Genomic DNA, 18715 nt, shown 5'->3' with positions numbered 1-18715 from the left:
CAGCAGCAGCTGAGCTCCTTACTCAGCGCAGGCATGACTTTTTGCAAGCTTGTCCTTCGTGTGTGTGTGTGTGTGTGTGTGTGTGCGCGTGAGACAGAGAGAGAGAAAAAAGAGTGTCCCCCTCTCGGTAACGGGGGGCGTAAAAACAGCCCGTTCCCCTTCCAGCTGGGGGAGGGTGGGTAAAAACAGCACATCTCCCTCCTGGCGGGGTAGGGGTGAAAGCAGTGCAGACCCCAGCCCTGCTCCTGCTCTGCTGGATCCAGCTGCCGTGGGCTGGCAGCCCCAGCGTCTTGCTGTAAATGGCTGCCCTGCACATGGGGGTGGGGACAGGCAGCCCAGATGTTCCTACCTTTAAGATGCAATACAGCAGGGGTCGGCAACCTTTCAGAAGTGCTGTGCCGAGTCTTCATTTACTCACTCTAATTGAAGGTTTTGCATGCCAGTCATACATTTTAACGTTTTTAGAAGGTCTCTTTCTATAAGTCTATAATATATAACTAAACTATTGTTGTATGTAAAGTAAATAAGGTTTTTTAAAAGGGGATGGTATAATGGGCTAGCTTAATTTTGGCAATTAATTGATCTTTGATATTAGCAATAACTATGCCCAATGGCCTGTGATGGGATGTTAGGTGGGGAGGGATCTGAGTTACTACAGAGAATTCTTTCCTGGGTGTCTGGCTGGTGAGTCTTGCCCACATGCTCACGGTTTAGCTGATCACCATATTTGGGGTCGGGAAGGAATTTTCCTCCAGGGCAGATTGGCAGAGGCCCTGGGGGGGTTTGCGCCTTCCTCTGCAGCGTGGGGCACGGGTCACTTGTTGGAAGATTCTCTGCACCTTGAAGTCTTTAAACCATGATTTGAGGACTTCAATGGCTCCGACACAGGTTTGATACAGGTGAGATTCTGTGGCCTGTGTTGTGCAGGAGGTCAGACTAGATGATCATAATGGTCCCTTCTGACCTTAAAGTCTATGATTCTATGCAGAGCCCCCGGACCGGTGGCCAGGACCCGGGCAGTGTGAGTGCCACTGAAAATCAGCTTGCGTGTCGCCTTCGGCGCGCGTGCCATAGGTTGCCTACCCCTGCAATACATACAGTATTTGCCTTTTTTTTTTTTTTTTTTTTTTGTCTCTACTTCTGACTGATTTGTTACTTCTGGTTTCACATGGTGTCCAGTTGACCGGTCAGTCTATAACTCTGGTGTCCGTATCTTCAAGGTACTACTGTAAATAAAGGAATTAAGTTGCTGTTGTCTCTTGCAAACAGAGAGTTCCCCTGCTGAAGAATCATTTTCCAAGACTTAGAAGTGCTGTTTATGCTAGCAAGAGTTTGGAATAAATTGTATTTAATAAATTGACTTCTGATATGTCTTCTTTGAACAGTAGAATGCTAACACATTGTGTAATGTGCTGAGTTCTCCCACTTTTGGCCTTTGTCTCTGTTTCCTTTTTATGGGACTTTATGGGCTAGATTCTTCTCAATGCCAAGATCTGCACCTCCCCTCCTGTGACAAGCAGGCCATCAGGGAGTCAGTTTTAACGCTCTGATTCTCAAGCCGTAGTGGCTCCAGCCCCAGCTCTGGTGTAAGCTTTAGGCCTTAACTGATGTAAACTGGCTATGAACCTTATGCACGCATAGCCCTGCTGAGAATTGGCAAAGTGTAGCAATGTTCTGACATAGTCCCTGAGTAGAAGTTGATGATGGGGAGAAGTTAGAGTTCAGTAGTCACTCCATCAGTATTGTATCGGATGAGATCTCTGTCTTTCCCTCCCGTGGAGGAATTCTCAATTAGCCACTTGCAGTCAGGATGTAGCTATTTTCTGTTACTCAGGCAATGAGTAGAATCTGGACTGCATATACAAATCTGGCTTTGGTGTTTTCCTTGATCTGAAAAAATAAATTATCTAGATTTAGAATGTGTATTGTGTTTTGTGTACAGGGGAAACATAACAGCCGACATATCAACAGCACCTATAGGGCATAAAATATTACAAACTTTTGAGAGACACAATGCAAATCTTGGGCATAATTGGGCCCTGTATATGATATACTATAAACTGTTTAAAAAGTACTGAAAACCATGATATCACACTAATAGTAAGGTTTATTACACTTTATACAAGTCAGTTTAACTGTATAATTACTTTAATTATGCAGTGTGTAGTATATGAGTGCCAACTATGTGGTATTTCAACCATCATATAACCAAATGAGTTACTTGTTACATTGTGTTATTCATCTGAATTTGGAATAAGAAAATGTTTTGAAATCTCAAATTCTCATGGGATGGGAAAATTATTTCCCATGTAGGTTTAGTATAAATAAATTAAGGTTTTCACAGCAACATTAATTTGTCTAAATTGTACATATAGTTTTGTGTAAATGACGATATATATTTCATCAGTGTAAATAGTAAACCAAAATACTACATATCTTAAATGTGCAACATGGACTAATTAACATTGCTATAGGAACACTTTTGCATTTTTTGGCTGTTTAGCCTATAAGTTCTGAAATGTAATACTGCATTAATCTATGTTTTGCAGTTGACAATATCTAATATATGATTGACATAATATATAAATGGACTTTATAAAGATTTAGATAACCATGCATGGGTATTATGCTAATCCTTTTTAAGAGGTTTGATTATAAACACATTTGATTCTTCTTTTACTATGATTTTTGGCTCTATATTGTGATGGAAGTTGTAAGGTAATACAGATTTAAATGGAAAATTCATACTATTTCACTCTTCTGGAACTATCACTGCTAAGTAGTTAATGATAAGTGATCTATTTTCTTGATTTACACATTCAGGTGATGAAATTAATGTAATTAATTTGTTGTACCCTGTGACCATAGAAACATTGTCCTTAAGATTAATTGTGCTATTACACAAGGGATCCAGATCTGATTTTTGATCTCAGATGCTTGTTTTGCAGGCTGTCAAAACAGAGAATAGTATAGAGGTGATTCTTTTCTGTTGTTCGAAAGATTAAGGGATTTGTGCTGCTACTTTGATCACTGCTGGTTGAGATTGAGAGCTTCACTCCTGCTCCTTAGTCTTGGGGCACAGTAGCATTGCAACACTGATAGCTTGTCAATAGAATAGACCCAATAGAATGACCAGATAACTCCTGGTCATGAGCCAGGAGTTATGCTCTGTTTACCAGAAGTAATTATTTCATGGGTATGAGTAAGAGACACAGATGTGACTTTTCATAGAATTATAGAAATTGTAGATAGGAAAAAATCCATTAGGTCATCTGGTCCATCACTTTGGGTTTGTAGCATTATTCCCAACAGTGTATTCTCCAGAATTTGTCTCGTCCAGTTTCAAATACTAAAACGATGAGAATGATGTAAAACTCTGAGGACCCTGAGGCCCTTGCTCTAAAATATGTGTTCCCTAAGGGTGCTGTTTACGTTGTATTTTATTTAAAAACAAACAATTATTTTTGCCTTTTCAAATGGAGGAGAAGGGGGTCAGGAGAGCTGGAGATTAGAAGGTGAGAGTCTGAGTATAAGGTAGTACAGTTTTGGAACATTTATCTATCCCTGGTCATATAAAATGATAATTCTGTTAAAACTATATTTAATAGCTAAACTTTTTACAGCATGTGTATGTATGTATACAGCTCTGTGTATGTAGACATATTGACACACAGGGGCAATTCTGCACTGTTTGTTACGTGCATAGTAGCTCTGTTTCTGAATCAGAAGATAAAATTGGCTTGTTTTGCAGCTTCAAGAGATATTTAGAAAGAAAAATGAGAAGAGAGAAAGAAAAGGAGATGAAGAGAAACGTATAATGTTGGTAAGTAAAATTAGAATAATTGTAGGTTTGTGATTCTTGAATTTTTTTATGTAGCTCAAAAGTGTGGTTATATTTATTAATTAAGAAGAATATTTATTTAATGTTACTAATCACTTTTGAGATTTCTGAGCAACTCCAGGTACCATATCGAATCACATAACTCCTTACAATGTAAAGGATCAATTTGATTCTAAGCCTGTTTATTGAGAGGAGAATAATAAATACTCCTGGGGGAATTCTGCACCAAAAATTAAAACAATCTATGCACAATATTTTAAAATTCTGCAAAATTCTGCATATTTTATTTGTCAAAATAACACAATATAATCACACCAATTTCAATTAGGTTAGTAATTTATTTCAAAATACATGTGGGCAGGTATGTCTGTAACAATATGGAAAAAAAAAGATTCAGGAAATGTTTTTTGACAAATAGAATCCTTAGTAGGCATATTAATTGCTGGGAAAGAGCCCAGCTGTGGGTGAGAGAAATATATTTGGGGTTTTGGGGGGAGGAGAATTGTCATTGAGCCTCCCCCATGCAGACCCTGGTTGACCCCTAGCCTCTCTTTCAGTCAGGCACATCTGCCTCTGTCCCCAGGTGTGCCTCCACCCCCACTAAGCCATCCCATCTCCCCCCCCTGTCCCCATGTGTCCCTGCACCCTCACTCCCATTCAGCTCCCCCCCCCGTATGCTCCCCCCCAGTCCTTCTGAATCCCCCCCCCCCCCCCCGCTCGTTGCGCCCCCCCCCCCCCCCCCCCCCCCCCCCCCGCCATATCCTGTGCCTCCTGACCCAGCCTCACAGGCAGGGTGCTGTGAGGAACACAGCCTCATCTCTTCCCTATCCACAGCTGGGGCTGTTCCTGCCCAGAAGTGGCTGCTCTCTGTTCTGGTGGCACAGCAGCCCCTGCTGGGTGAAAGGCGTAAGTGCAGCACCTCTCCAGCAGAATATATTTTCTGAAGCGAAAAAAAAGTTTTGCGTGGGAATGAATTCTGCACATGTGCAGTGGCGCAGAATTCCCCCAAGAATAAATAGGATCATTTTGGACCTAAAAGCGAGCTACAAAGTTCCTGAAAAAATAAATGTTGTAAGATCCCCAAAGAGGAAAAGTATACATAGCTGTTATTTTAAAATACAATTACAGTAGCATTTTGTTTTATTTTTTAAATCAATAACTTACTCTGAATCTAAGAAGTCTAGTAGACTTTCTAATGTAGTCTTCTACCATAATGAGAGTGAATTACCTCACTACCATCTTAAATGTAAGTTGAAAGACTCCCTTCATGCTGATCTTCTTTTCTCTCTCCCTCATAATTTTCTCAGAAATGTTCATATGGACTTACTATTTTCATACTTAATTTCAGCCCAAATCCTTTGACACATTTGAAGAAATGTGCTTCTTAGTTTGCTTATCTTTTAATTTATGATTTTGTACTCAGACTGAAATCTTTGTATTGAAGCACCTTATTTTCATTGTTCTTGTGAACAAGGTTTATTGAAAGATCACTGAATATGGTTCACCAGAGAGATCACTAGTTAAACATGTATATGTATGTCTGAAAATCTTCCCTCTGTGTGAGTTAAAAATGCCACAAAAATTAAGTACTGTGCATGACCACTACATTTTTTCAATTGATGATAACTATTTGTGAAACATATGTCTTCATTTCAAATGAACTTGTTCTTACTGACGACTATCGGTCAAATCTTGGGGTTTACTTTTATGTATGTGAAAGGCCAAGGAGTAGTGTAAAAGTTGTGGTTTGGCTGCATTAGGTGAGGCAGCAGCAGGGGCTTATGTCCCTGTAATCTCAGTGGTAGGTCTCTACCAATCCTGCTTTGGAAAATGGGTGGATTCATGCACTGTGCAAATCGATTGGGCCAAAACCCCACATTGGAGGTACCACTTGGATATATCTGCTTCTTATGCCTATGGCTACCATTATGGGTACCGGGCCACTTGGGGATATAGATTCTAGCCCTCAGCTCAACAACTGTTTTGTGTACAGCAAAATCCTTTTATTTATTTATTTGAATTTTAAAAGCATAACATAAAAGCATATTTATCTGGGGCTGTCTGTGTGCTCTCTTCCCAGAGGCTGGCCCCCAAACCACAAGAAACTTGAATGTTAGGAGCTACCACATTTTTGAATAACCCAAGCACAGAAAAGAATATTTGTTCACCCTAAGGGACACAACTTTTTTCACATTGGCAAACATTTTTAATTGCTCAGTTAATTTTATTGACATGTTTAGGCCAAGTCTAAGCAAAAGAAACTTCATCCTAGAAGGAAAACTTTTGAGAATATTACAGAGACAAAATAGGGGGGTAGAATAGCATATTTCTTGTAACTTAAATTTATCATGGTTGCAATGTACTCAGCTCTATACTTTTTTCTGTGTTAAGAGTCTTAAAAACAAGATGTAAAAAAAGAAAACCATTTGCTTTCCGCCATTTAAAAAAAATACCAACATTTCTAGTAACATGTAAGATAAAGACTTGCCTGTCCTAACCTATTGTGTTGTCTTCTTTCTCTTTCTTTTTGGTTTCATTCTGAAATGTGGTACTTCACTTCACCATTTTTGCTGTATGTCAGCGCCTTCAACTCTATGGATATCATACTTCTACTAACAGTGTATGTACTCTAAATATTTTCTATGTATATAGTTTTCACCAGTGAGATGGAATCATTTGTTATAACAATTGGCTCTTTATCAAGTAAATGAATTTTACTAGTATAGGGTCTTATTCAGTCAAAAGTATACTCTGTCTTCAGAGCCATAGAAGGCTGCAGATGCTTGCTACAGGCATAGAGTAACAGGCTGGCCCATCCAGAGGAGAAATGGATGCCTCTGGATAGGTAAAAAGGAGAAAAAGAGCTGGTCTGTATTAAGGAGTTGTAGACCTACTCTGGGTGGGGTGGTGAACCTATTTAAATAAAGTCCCCCAACAACAATTAATAATAAAAATAGGGGGTAGGGGGGAAATAACAGTAGAGCCTTCAGTAATAACCATATTCCTAGGGTTCGGTCAGTTTCCCAACATCTTATCCTAATAGGGCTTAGGGGAAGAGAAGGTCTCAACCATTTTTTTCTTGCACTGTTTGTTCATAAAATAAAACAAAACTACTTCAGAGTAGGATGAGAACAGGGGCTGTTGGTAGAGAGCCCAAGATGAGGACAGATTTTATTACACTTGATTACTCTTGGGGCAGAGGGTGGAAGGAATTTTCAGATTGATGAACTCTGTCCTTTGACCTTTCAGAGTAGAGCAGATTTAGATTCCTTTAAAAGGTCCCCCCTGGTTGCCTAGCATAAAAAAGCCAGGGAAGAACCCAAGCCTCAGTCTTCATGGTTATATGGGGAGGAATTAATTCTTTTGAGCCAGATTAGCATGATAATTAGTCTGGATGGAGTTTGTGACTGCATTTATAGAAAAGGGGCTAGGATTTGAAGTTGTATATACAGTTCTGTTTCCCATGACTTTTGTAGCTGTGCAGCATTAATAAGAATAAAAAATGGTTAGAACTTTTTTATCCCTGAACTGAACACATGCAGTGCCATTTTTACATAGTACTGTTTCTGATCATGCCTACATTTTAACTCTGTCACTTTGTCTTTCATACAATTGTGCCCAGGTAAGGCAGCACAGACATGTTAAATACATACCTGTTCAATAAGATGATAGTAAGGCAAAATGTATGCTCTATAGTCTTGACTTGAAGTCTATTGAAGCCTTTCTGTTGACTTTAGTGTGCTTTGGATCATGCCCTATGTCAGCGTGAAAGACTTAATGCTTCATATCTCTATATTTCCTTCCTTTTATAGTTTAACAAAACTTACCTTTAAGCATTTCTAAATTTATAATAATTTTCTGACTCTAGTAAAAAAAAAAAGTCTATTTTTATACTCACATTTAGAAAAATAAATCAGCACAGTGGTGGTTTTAAATTGTTTTAAATAAAAGAAATGGGTGGTACTAATGGTGAATTACATCTATTTGCATGCTATTGAATGTGGACCTGGAATTGGAATAATGAACACTTTTATATTTCTATCAGTGAAAGCCCAAACTCTGAGGTCCTGAGCACCCTCAGCTTCCATTGAAATCTGGGGCAATTGAGTGTACTCAGAACTTCATAGTATCAAGCTCTGAAGGCTACATCTTACATAAGATGTATCTATAAATGGGTCTGAGTAATTTGATTATTTCTGTCTTTTCATATTACACATGATATTTCTCTGGAGCTAAGCTGGTGCATGCTGTGAATGTGTATTAAGACTAGTACAGCATGAGTTGCATGTGGGTTTTGATTAGCTGAATGCAATCTTATTATTGATGGTTATTATAAAAGTAACATGTAGAAAAATAAAATGTGCATGCTTCAGAAATACTAACTTCATCAGTAATAATCAGTTTTTGTCAGATAAATTAAGTACATCACCAATAAGACAGGTAATTCAATGAATAATTATGTAATAGTACGTGTATCTAAATAAAGGACGAGGTGGTCAAAAGTATATGTAACTTCTTGAGGCAGTGATTTATGTTGAACATTTTTTTTTACTTATTTGGCATATTTTGTCTATATTTTATGGTTTAAGAAGAGATATTCTTGTCTAACTTTTTAGTTACTGTTTTAAAAAAAATGAAGTTTCATTGACTAAAATATACATAATCAACATGATGCATCAGCAGTTGGATCAAAACCAGTTTATCTATATTTAGATAAAGTGCTTCATAACATGATGTTAAATGTGAAATGAAAAGGTTAGGCATACTAACTGTAATCAGTTTTTATCTTTTGTTCAGACTTTTAATGAATGTTAGCTACAAAATATATTATAATGCACCTAACCGTATACTGGTCAGAACAGTTTACAGTTGTTACTTGCAGCATTTTAAAAATTGTAGAAAATTTAATTTTGGTTTGTAGAGGTCCAGTATATTGTATTTAATATTGGGTGACTCTCTCATGGATCTTTCTGGAAGCTCCCCAGAATGAGATTCCATACTTCAGACGAGAGAATTCTTCCAAAGTCGTGTGATAGACTACAGTAACTCCTCACTTAAAGTCGTCCCGGTTAACGTTGTTTTGTTGTTACATTGCTGATCAATTAGAGAAAATGCTCATTTAAAATTGCGCAATGCTCCCTTGTAACATTGTTTGTCAGCAGCCTGCTTTGTCCACTGCTTGCAGGAAGAGGAGCCTATTGGAGCTAGCTGGTGGGGGCTTGGAACCAGGGTGGACTGGCAGCCCCCCATTAGCTCCCCTAAGTTCCAGCAGACTATCAATTTCCAGGCAGTTTAGCTCACCGGCCCCCCACTGCCATGTGCTACTCCTGCCCTCTGCCTTGGAGCTGCTCCCAGGAGCCTCCTGCTTGCTGTGCAGAGGGGAAGAAAGAGGGGTGCTAATGTCAGGGTGTCCCCCTCCCCTGCTCCTGTCCCCCTCAACCTTATCTCCACAGGACGGAGGGAGCTTGCTTAGGGTTACCATATTTTAAGTGTCCAAAAAGAGGACAATCCAGGGGGCCCCGGCCCAACCCCCGCCCCTGCCCCAACTCCGCCCCCTCCCCTGAACGCTTCGCCCCCCTGCTCCTCCCCCTCCCCTGCTTCCCACGAACATTTGATTCGCGGGAAGCCTGAAGCAGGCAGGCGACAGGCAAGCTGGGGCGGGGGGCGCAAGGAGGCGCGGCCCAGTCTGGCCCCCGCCCCAGCCGAGCGGCTCCCTCTGGCGGCCGGCCCCGGCCAAGAGGCTCTGGCCCCAGTGTCTCTGGCCCGGCTCAGCTCTGGCCCTGGGGCGCCGGCACCGGCCCTGGGCGAGCGGCACCGGCCGGCGGCCGAGCAGCCCCAGTCCCAGTGGCTCCGGCTGGCTCGGCTCGGGCCGTGGTTCCGGCCGAGCAGCTCCAGCCCGGCCCTGGCCCCAGTCCCGGCCCTGGCAGAGCGAGCAGCGCCGGCCGGCAGCCGAGCACCCGCTGGCCCCAACGGCTCCAGCTACGGCCCCAGCAGCTCCAGCCCGGACCCAAGCCCCACGACCCCTCCCTCCCTATTTTCCCGGACATGTCCGACTTTTTGCCAATTCTCCCCGGACGGGGATTTGAGGACCAAAAAGCCGGACATGTCCAGGAAAATCCGGATGTATGGTAACCCTAATAAAGCTGTTCAAACCAAACAGCTAGTCAGAACTCAAATGAATGTCTGTGAAGGCTGTTTCTGCAGCATTTAACCAGCTCTCAGCAAAACCACCTGTGCCCTTCCAGTCTGATCACCAAAGGATACAGTTTCATTTTTGCTTTTCATTATCATTCCTGTGAGGGTGCAAGGCCCTTTTCTCCACTGCAAGCCTTGTAAATGGAGAGAGAGTAACTTCCCCCTCAGTAGAGACACAGCAGAGTCTGAACATGATCTCCATGAGCAGCTGTGGATGCCCCGTGCAGCCAGCTCACTAATGCGGTATTATGTACTCTGCATGGAGATACTTCCGTTAATGATCTCACTCTTGGCATAACAATAGCATAAAGCAAATTTGTTCCCTTCAATTACAAGTATATTGAGAAGAGAAGGACACATTGTAAGCCCTCTGTTTTAACCAGCTGTGCCTAGGTAACTTGAGCCACTGTGCTCACAGGAGGGCTGAGCTGTGCGTCCCAAGACAAGATGTCAGAGCCATATTTGTGGACAGCCTCAGATTTTGTGCACACAGCGGATAGTGCCTGCAAAAGTGGGCCCACCCCTCATATATAGATCCCAACTGGTGTACACGCAGCGGGTGCAGAACCACTTTTGTGGTGGCAAGCAGTTGTCATGCAAATTGGAGGTTAAGACTGAAAATAGGGTTACCATATTTCAGCAAGCAAAAAAGAGGACGGGAGGAGCCCCGCCCTAGCCCCGCCCCTGCCCCTCCCACTTCCCGCCCCCCCAGAACCCCCAACCCTCCCCCCGTTCCTTGTCCCCTGACTGCCCCCTCCTGGGACCCCTGCCCCTAACTGCCCCCCAGGACTCCACCCCCTATCTAAGCCTCCCTGCCTCTTGTCCCCTGACTGCCCCAACCCTTATCCACACCCCCACCCCCAGACAGACCCCTGGGACTCCCACGCCCCATCCAACCACTCCCCACCCCCTGACAGCCCCCCCCAGAACTCCCAACCCATCTAAACCCCTCTGCTCCCTGTCCCCTGACTGCTCCGATCCCTCTCCCCACTCCTGCCCCCTGACAGCTCCGCCCCAGAACTCCCAGCCCCCTACCCCCCGCTCCTTGTCCCCTGACTGCCCCCTCCTGGGACTCCTGCTCCTAACTGCCCTCCAGAACCCCACCCCCTACCTAAGACTCCCTGTTCCTTGTCCCCTAACTGCCCCCTCCTAAGACCCCCCCAACTGCCCCCAAGGACCCTACCCCCTACCTGTACCCTGACTGCCCAAAACTTTCTCCACTCCCCCCAAAAAGCCCCCCCCGAACTCCCGACCCCCCCCCGTTTCTTGACTGCCCCCTCCAGAACCTCCCTGCCCCTTCTCCTGCCCCCTGACCCCCTTACCCTGCTGCTCAGAACAGGGTGTTGGGCTCTGTGTGAGCCGGACACGTGGCTGCGCTCCCCAGCACAACAAAACCTGGTCCCTGGCCCTGCACAGTGCTGTCGGAGCCGGGCTGCAGGGGAGAGCTGCCGGCTCAGAATGCAGGGCGGAGCTCCTCTACAGCTGCTCCGGAGTCCAGCCCGTGACTTTCCTGCAGCCCTCCCAGCCGCTCGCTCTGCTCTGCCGGGGGAGGGGGGAAATCTCGGACATTTTGAGTTATTTACAAATTCCCCCCGGACGCTATTTTTAGCACAAAAAGGAGGACATGTCTGGGTAAATCCGGACGAATGGTAACCCTAAGCTTGCTGGCAGCAGCTGCAGTCTCAACTTGCTGATCTACTTAAAAAGGCAATGTACTTAGAGTGGGGTCAGCGTCCTTAAAGAGGCAATGCGAGTCTCTCTCTCTCACACACACGGTGTGTGTCTCTGTCTCTCTCTGCCATGCTGTCTCCCCTCCCTCCATTTGTGCTGCCTTGTAGAGTGTGAGGCTACAGTAACAACAATGTGTTAACGCTTGAGGGCTCAGCCGAGTGCTAGTTCATCATTTAGCAGTAAGGCATTCCTTGGGAAATATCCCACCCACTTCCATCCTCTGACTTCACCACCTCAACCAAGCTTCACAATCATCACTGCTGTGTACAGTATTAAATTGTTTGTTTAAAACTTATATTGTGTATATGTGTGTATATATATATAAAATATAGTCTCTTGTCTGGCGAAAAAAATTTCCCTGCAACCTAACCCCTCATTTATATTAATTCTTATGGGGAAATTGGATTTGCTTAACATCATTTCGCTTAAAGTAGCATTTTTCAGGAATATAACTACAAAATTAAGCGAGGAGTTACTGTATCTTCAGACCTATGGTATGTAAGACTTTGGTAATTACAGAGTTTGTATGGCGTGGGAACAGTATATTTATCTTTTTAATATATGGTCCAAATCAACCAAAGGGTTAATGTTCTATTGGCTAAAAATCTATTGTCATACAATATAATTTTAGATTTTTGTTTTCTAATACAGTATATAAATAAGTGCCAGATTTAAGTAAGCTTACTTTAAAAAGGAGTTAAAAATTATTTGACAAAATTTAAGTTTGTAATGACTCTCTGCTTTGACTTTATTAGAAAGCACAAAATGAATATCTTGTTCATTTTTGTCTTACACTCGTTTATAAAATCTTTGTAATTTTCAGAGAAATTAAACAATATACAAGGTTGGCATCTCAACTAATTTAAGTCTTTCTTTGTCCTGCATGCCACCACATGCAAAAGTAAAATACCTTATTTCTAAGCATATAATTAAAGATATTTCTCTTCAGGCAAAAATATTGTGAACTACAATAAGCAGAAATACTTCACCCAAGAGATCTCTGTGAATTTTTTTCTCTGTTCTTTTTCTGTAAGATGACACGTTAGCTTGGTATCAAAACATTGTTATTGCTCTTTACAATTAAGAGAAAGTATATTTCAGAATACATTTCTGATTTTTGATTAATCTTCAGGCAAATAATAATTAAATGATAGCCCCATGAGCATGGATTACACTGATAAGACATACTTAAATGATGTCTTCAGTCATGTAACCATATTTTACTACTGGCTAGATTGGGAAGGTGAGTGCCGTGGAGGCTGCATATGTTAGCTGAGGAAATATTGTGCTAACAGAGAATTGAGAATAATATTTCAAGAGAGATTTTTCCTAAAATATAAATTGTAAGGTCTTCTTTCTAAATTTTCAACTGATTAAATTTTCTTAGTACATATGACGTTGAATGTGTGGAAAATCAAAAATAAGACCTGCAGAATACTCCTCACAACGTCTATGTGGCTTTATAGATGTGCTAAAAATCCTAAAAGGAATCCCACGGGATTCTGCAAAGTGAACAATGGGGCAGAGTATTCTGTAGTTTATGAGCATGTAAGACCTTTAATAGCAACAATTTATGCTGATTTTAAAAAACAAAAGTAAGGATATTTTTCCCACTTGTAATTGGAAGATTGAATTTAGTTCCCAGTCTTTGTCTCTTCTGCCAGACTGACAGGAGTTGGGAGCACTGAAGGTAGGGAATCAGGCCTAGACTAATGGGGGAAAGGGCATGGGAGAAAGTGCAACAGAACATTCAACAGTGATAACAGTAACCAAGCTAGAAGAAGCCTTGACTGCCTCCAATATCACCTTATCTAGTTCTCCTTAGCCAGAAAGATGGAAGCTGTCATGTTGGACCTCCAAGGGTGATTGTAAAGTGCGGAAGGGGGCAAAATGTAAGAGGTGTAAGTGTCTCAAGCCTCTAAAATAGTTGCAGAGCACCTCCATGGCAAAAAGATATGGCTTACATGTTCTTTCAAACAGAGCACATGGTAAATTTGATCAGTGGACACCCACAATCAGGTTTTCTTGCTGTATATCCTGCAACTAGAACTTGGTCTCAGTGGACCTGATTCTTATTTTCCTTAACACTATGAGGATGGATCTTTTGTTAGAATTAAATTATTTGTAACTATTTAGATAGTGCTATTGGTGCATGTCATGCTTTGATAAATCAGAAAACAAGCTCCCTATCACAAGCAGCCTAATCTATTTATACATTAATATGTTGACAAAATGATGAAATTACTAATAATACAAGCTTGCCAATACATTTTCACTTTACATAACTCCAGAATGTTTCTGTTTATAGTAGGGTTATCAAATGATTAAAAAAATAATTGCAAATAATCGTGAGATTAAAAAAAATAGTCTCAATTAATCACAGTTTTAATTGCATTGCTAAACAATAATAGAATACCAATTTAAATTTATTATAAATATTTGTGGATGTTTTTCTACATTTTCAAATATATTGATTTCAGTTACAACACAGAATACAAGGTGTACAGTGCTCACTTTATATTACTATTTTTGATTACAAATATTTGCATTGTAAAAAAGATTTTTAAAAGTGCAATCTACAAGTCAAAGTGTGAAGGGGCATACAAATGTTTAGCATATCTGGCATGTAAATACCTTGCAACGCCAGCTACAACAGTGCCATGCAAATGCCTGTTCTCACTTTCAGGTGACATTGTAAATAAGAAGTTGGTAGCATTATTTCCTGTAAATGTAAACAACTCGTTTGTCTTAGTAATTGGCTGAACAAGAAATAGGACCGAGTGAACTTGTAGGCTCTAAAACTTTACATTTTTTTGTTTTTGAGTGCAGTTATGTGAAAAAAATAATTCTACAGTTGTAAGTTGCACTTTCATTATAAAGAGATTGCACTACAGTGCTTGTATGAGGTGAATTTAAAAATACTTTTAAAAAATCTTTTTTACTATACAAATATTTGTATTAAAAATAATATCAAGTGAGCTTGGTACATTTGGTATTCTGTATTGTAATTGAAATCAATATATCTGAAATGTAGAAAAACATCAAAAATATTTATAATACATTTAAATTGGTATTTTATTATTGTTTAGCAGTGCAATTAAAATTGATTAATTGCGACTATTTTTTTAATCTAGTTAATTTGTTTTGCATTAATTGTTTAAGTTTTGTAAAGCCCACATTATGACTAATAAGGAAATAGATATTGATACTATTACCCTTTTGAAAATGCCTTGGGTTTACAAGGAGTGTGATATAATACTTTTCTTTGTTCAGCAAAAAAAAACAAAGGTAAACTCATGCAGTTTTCTTCTTTTTGAAGATTAGTTAGAAAAGATTTTAAAGTGTATAAGTTGTTGTTCTTTATGATTGTTCTGTGGTTTTCAAACAGTTGTGCTTCTTGAAACTTCTACAGGTACTTAAGACAGATGGAAAGGACCTTGTCCCCAGAAGCTATTGGGATACATTGAGACGTAGCACAAGCCAAGCTCTCTTTTCGGACCTTGCAGAGGTATAATAAAACCTCTGTCTGGTCCATGAACAAATTGCCATTTTATTTATTTCCTTTTGTATGTTAATATTTTCCCCATTGTTGTGGATCTTATTTCCTTTCTTTTTAAAATAGTTCTTTTAAAAACAGCATATGTGGAAAGTTGTCATATGAAATTAATGTGGCTGAATATAGTGGCATTACTTGAAGTTGTCATTTCTAGTCAGCTAGCATTCTCTTTTGCAAGATTTGGAAGATCAAGTCCTATCACTATAGCTTTGATGTTAGGATATTTATCTAATATTAATTTAAAAAAAAACTGATTTCTATATAACTGAAAAATTAGGAACCCTTTTTCATTTAGGGCTTGATTCTGTGAGGTGATGACTTTAATGAGAGTAGAGAGCACTCAGCATCTCTCATGAGGTATCCAAGACTTTGCGGGTTCAGGCCTTTAACTTGCTTTAAAACATAGGTTAGCCAAGTTTATCTTTACAGAAGGTCATGGTCAGCAATATTATGTATGCCTTTGCTACAGATTCTTTTTAATTTATTGTTTTGAAAAGAGTGATGTTTCAGGCAGTTAAAACAATTGAATACATTAATCTCCGTCTTTATCTTTAGATATTGCACGATCATTGTGAAAGACTAGCAATATCTCTATTCCATCAAAAATGAATGTATGCAGGTATCTAAATTATAATAAAAATAAAAAACTTATTTCATTATTCATTCAAAAAGTTGAATAAACAGAATGTGTATATGTCTTTGTATTGATAATTTAAAAGAGAGGCTAAAAGCCAGATCCTCCAAACTGGCATTTCTGTGCCAAACTGGCATTTCTGTGCCCAGTGTGAAGGAGGTTGCTGTACATTGGGCCAGGCTGGTCATGGCCCCAAGCATTGGCCACCAGTAGCAGCTCCCCAGTAACAGCTCTATCTCAAGCCATGCAAATCACACCAGAGACAGTAATGAGGGAAGCGTAGGAGCTGCTTTACCAGTCTTATGTCTGAGGATTCTCCCATACTGAGGGTATCTTCAGTCAGCTGGATTAGCTTGAAGTACAGCAAAGCTGGAGACAGATTGTCTTTACATCTGTTGTAATTACATGAGCAAAATTAACACTTAGATGTACAATATTTTAAGATTAGTATTCTTTAGAAGCCTTTTTAATGTGAACCTGTCCAGTAGGCAATTAGGCATATCATTAAAGGTGCATTACACTGACATCTGTAGACTGCAATAATTAAAACTTACCAGTATCTAGTTTTGGCATTCGTTTAATTCTTCCATGAACATTTGCATAAACTCTCTCAGCTAACATTCAAATCACTGAATACAAATTGAATATCCTTGGTTAGCTTCTCAGAGTATTTCCCACTACTCATTAGAATCGCATCTGTCTTGATTGTTTTAAGCTTGAGCTTGCTAGCTTTCGTCCATATCCTTATCTCTCGCAGACTCTCTTAACATCTGGATGATACCATGGACTTTTGTGCTGAAAAAGTGACATAAAGTGAGGTGACATTAGAGTCTGTGCTGTCTTACAACTTCTTCAGGGTTACTGTGTAGACTGAAAAGGAGGTTAGAAAAGATTTGTTCTTGTCAGACTCCACAAAAGAGGTCTCTTCAGGAAGAATAGTTGCCCATCCTGACTCTCTGGTATCTTTCTGAGAGGAATGAGTGAAGCTATGTAGTTCTACAGCCCACACCCAATAGGTCAGTAGAGTTAAATGCTGCTGAGCTCAGCTTGTGGATTCATTCTGAATGGATATTGGAAATTCCTGAAGTTGCTAGAGCATTTAAAAAATATAGGACTGTGGAGAGATGTCTCTATCAACATAGAATATAACATACATATTTTGTACTCACTGTAGAAGATTCCCATTGACATCAGTGATTTTAGATCATAGAATCAGAAGATTAGGGTTGGAAGAGACCTCAAGAGGTCATCTAGTCCAGCCTCCTGCTCAAAATAGGACCAACACCAACTAAATCATCCAAGCCAGGGATTTGTCAAGCCAGGCCTTAAAAACTTCCAAGGATGGAGATTTCACCACCTACCTAGGTAACCCATTCCAGTGCTTCACCACTCCCCTAGTGAAAATTTTTTTCCTAATATCCAACCTAAACCTCCCCCACTGCAACTTGAGACCATTGCTGCTTGTTCTGTCATCTGGTACCACTGAGAAGAGCCTAGCTCCATCCTCTTTGGAAACCCCCTTCAGGTAGTTGAAGGCTGTTATCAAATCCCCCATCACTCTTCTCTTCTGCAGACTCAATAAGCCCAGTTCCCTCAGCCTCTCCTCGTAAGTCATGTGCCCCAGCCCCCGGATCATTTTCTCGTTGCCCTCCGCTGGACTCTCTCCAGTTTGTCCACATCCTTTCTGTAATGGGAGGGGGGGCCCACAAAACTGGACGCAATATTCCAGATGTGGCCTCTCCAGTGCCAAATAGAGGGGAATAATCACTTCCCTTGATCTGCTGGCAATGCTCATACTAATGCAGCCCAATATGCCGTTAGCCTTCTTGGCAACAAGGGCACACTGTTGACTCATATCCAGTTTCTCATCCACTGTAATCCCCAGGTCATTTTCTGCAGAACTGCCACTTAGCCAGTCGGTCCCTAGCCTGTAGCAGTGCATGGGATTCTTCCGTTCTAAGTGCGGGACTCTGCACTTGTCCTTGTTGAACTCATCAAATTTCTTTTGGCCCAATCCTCCAATTTGTCTAGGTCACACTGGACCCTATCCCTACCCTCCAGCATATCTACCTCTCCCCCCAGCATAGTGTCATCCGCAATCCATTCCATCATCCAGATCAGGGGTAGGCAAACTTTTTGGACCAAGGCCACATCTGGGTATGGAAATTGTATGGTGGGCCATGAATGCTCACGAAATTGGGGTTGGGGTTCAGGAGGAGGTGAAGGCTCTTGCTGGGCGTGCGGGTTCTGGGGTAGGGCCAGAAAAGAGGAGTTCAGGGAAAAGAGGAGTTCAGGATGTGGGAGGAGGTTCCGGGCTGGGGCAGGGCATTGGTGAGGGCTCTGGCTGGAAGTGCAGGGTCTGGGGTGGGGCTGGAGATGAGGAATTTGGGGTGTAAGAGGGTGCTCCAGCCTGGGACCAAGTGGTTCGGAGGCCAGGAGGGGGATCAGGGCTGGGACAGGGGCACGGAGGGAGGGCTTCAGCTGAGGGTGCAGCCTCTGGGGTGGGGCTGGGGATGAGGGATTTGGGGAGTAGCAGGGTGCTCCGGGCTGGGACTGAGCGGTTCCAAGGGCAAGAGGGGGTCGGGTGCAGGCTCTGGGCGGCGCTTACCTCAAGCAGCTCCCAGAAGCAGCAGCATGTCCCCCTCCCACTCCTACACGGAGGCACGGCCAGGTGGCTCTGCGTGCTGCCCCATCTGCAGGCACCGCCCCTGCAACTCTCATTGGCTGCAGTTCCCAGCCAGTGGGAGCTGCGGGGGCA

At 41.7% G+C, this 18715-nt stretch overlaps 1 protein-coding gene across 4 annotated transcripts in view; it reads left to right on the top strand.

Annotated features, from left to right (window-relative positions):
- Window positions 1-18715, top strand: part of MICU3 (mitochondrial calcium uptake family member 3) — a 121875-nt gene that overhangs the window by 64041 nt on the left and 39119 nt on the right. For 2 of the 4 annotated variants that reach the window (XM_034770868.1, XM_034770869.1), the window contains exons 7-9: window positions 3752-3823; window positions 6423-6461; window positions 15180-15275. In XM_034770868.1, the coding sequence (XP_034626759.1) occupies window positions 3752-3823; window positions 6423-6461; window positions 15180-15275 (207 nt within the window). The remainder of the gene's footprint in view (window positions 1-3751; window positions 3824-6422; window positions 6462-15179; window positions 15276-18715) is intronic. The other 2 variants (XM_034770870.1, XM_034770871.1) reach the window with 2 other exon arrangements.

Source organism: Trachemys scripta, chromosome 5 (assembly GCF_013100865.1).
Source record: "Trachemys scripta elegans isolate TJP31775 chromosome 5, CAS_Tse_1.0, whole genome shotgun sequence".
Classification (NCBI taxonomy): domain Eukaryota; kingdom Metazoa; phylum Chordata; order Testudines; family Emydidae; genus Trachemys; species Trachemys scripta.
This window is presented reverse-complemented; position numbering and strand designations above follow the sequence as displayed.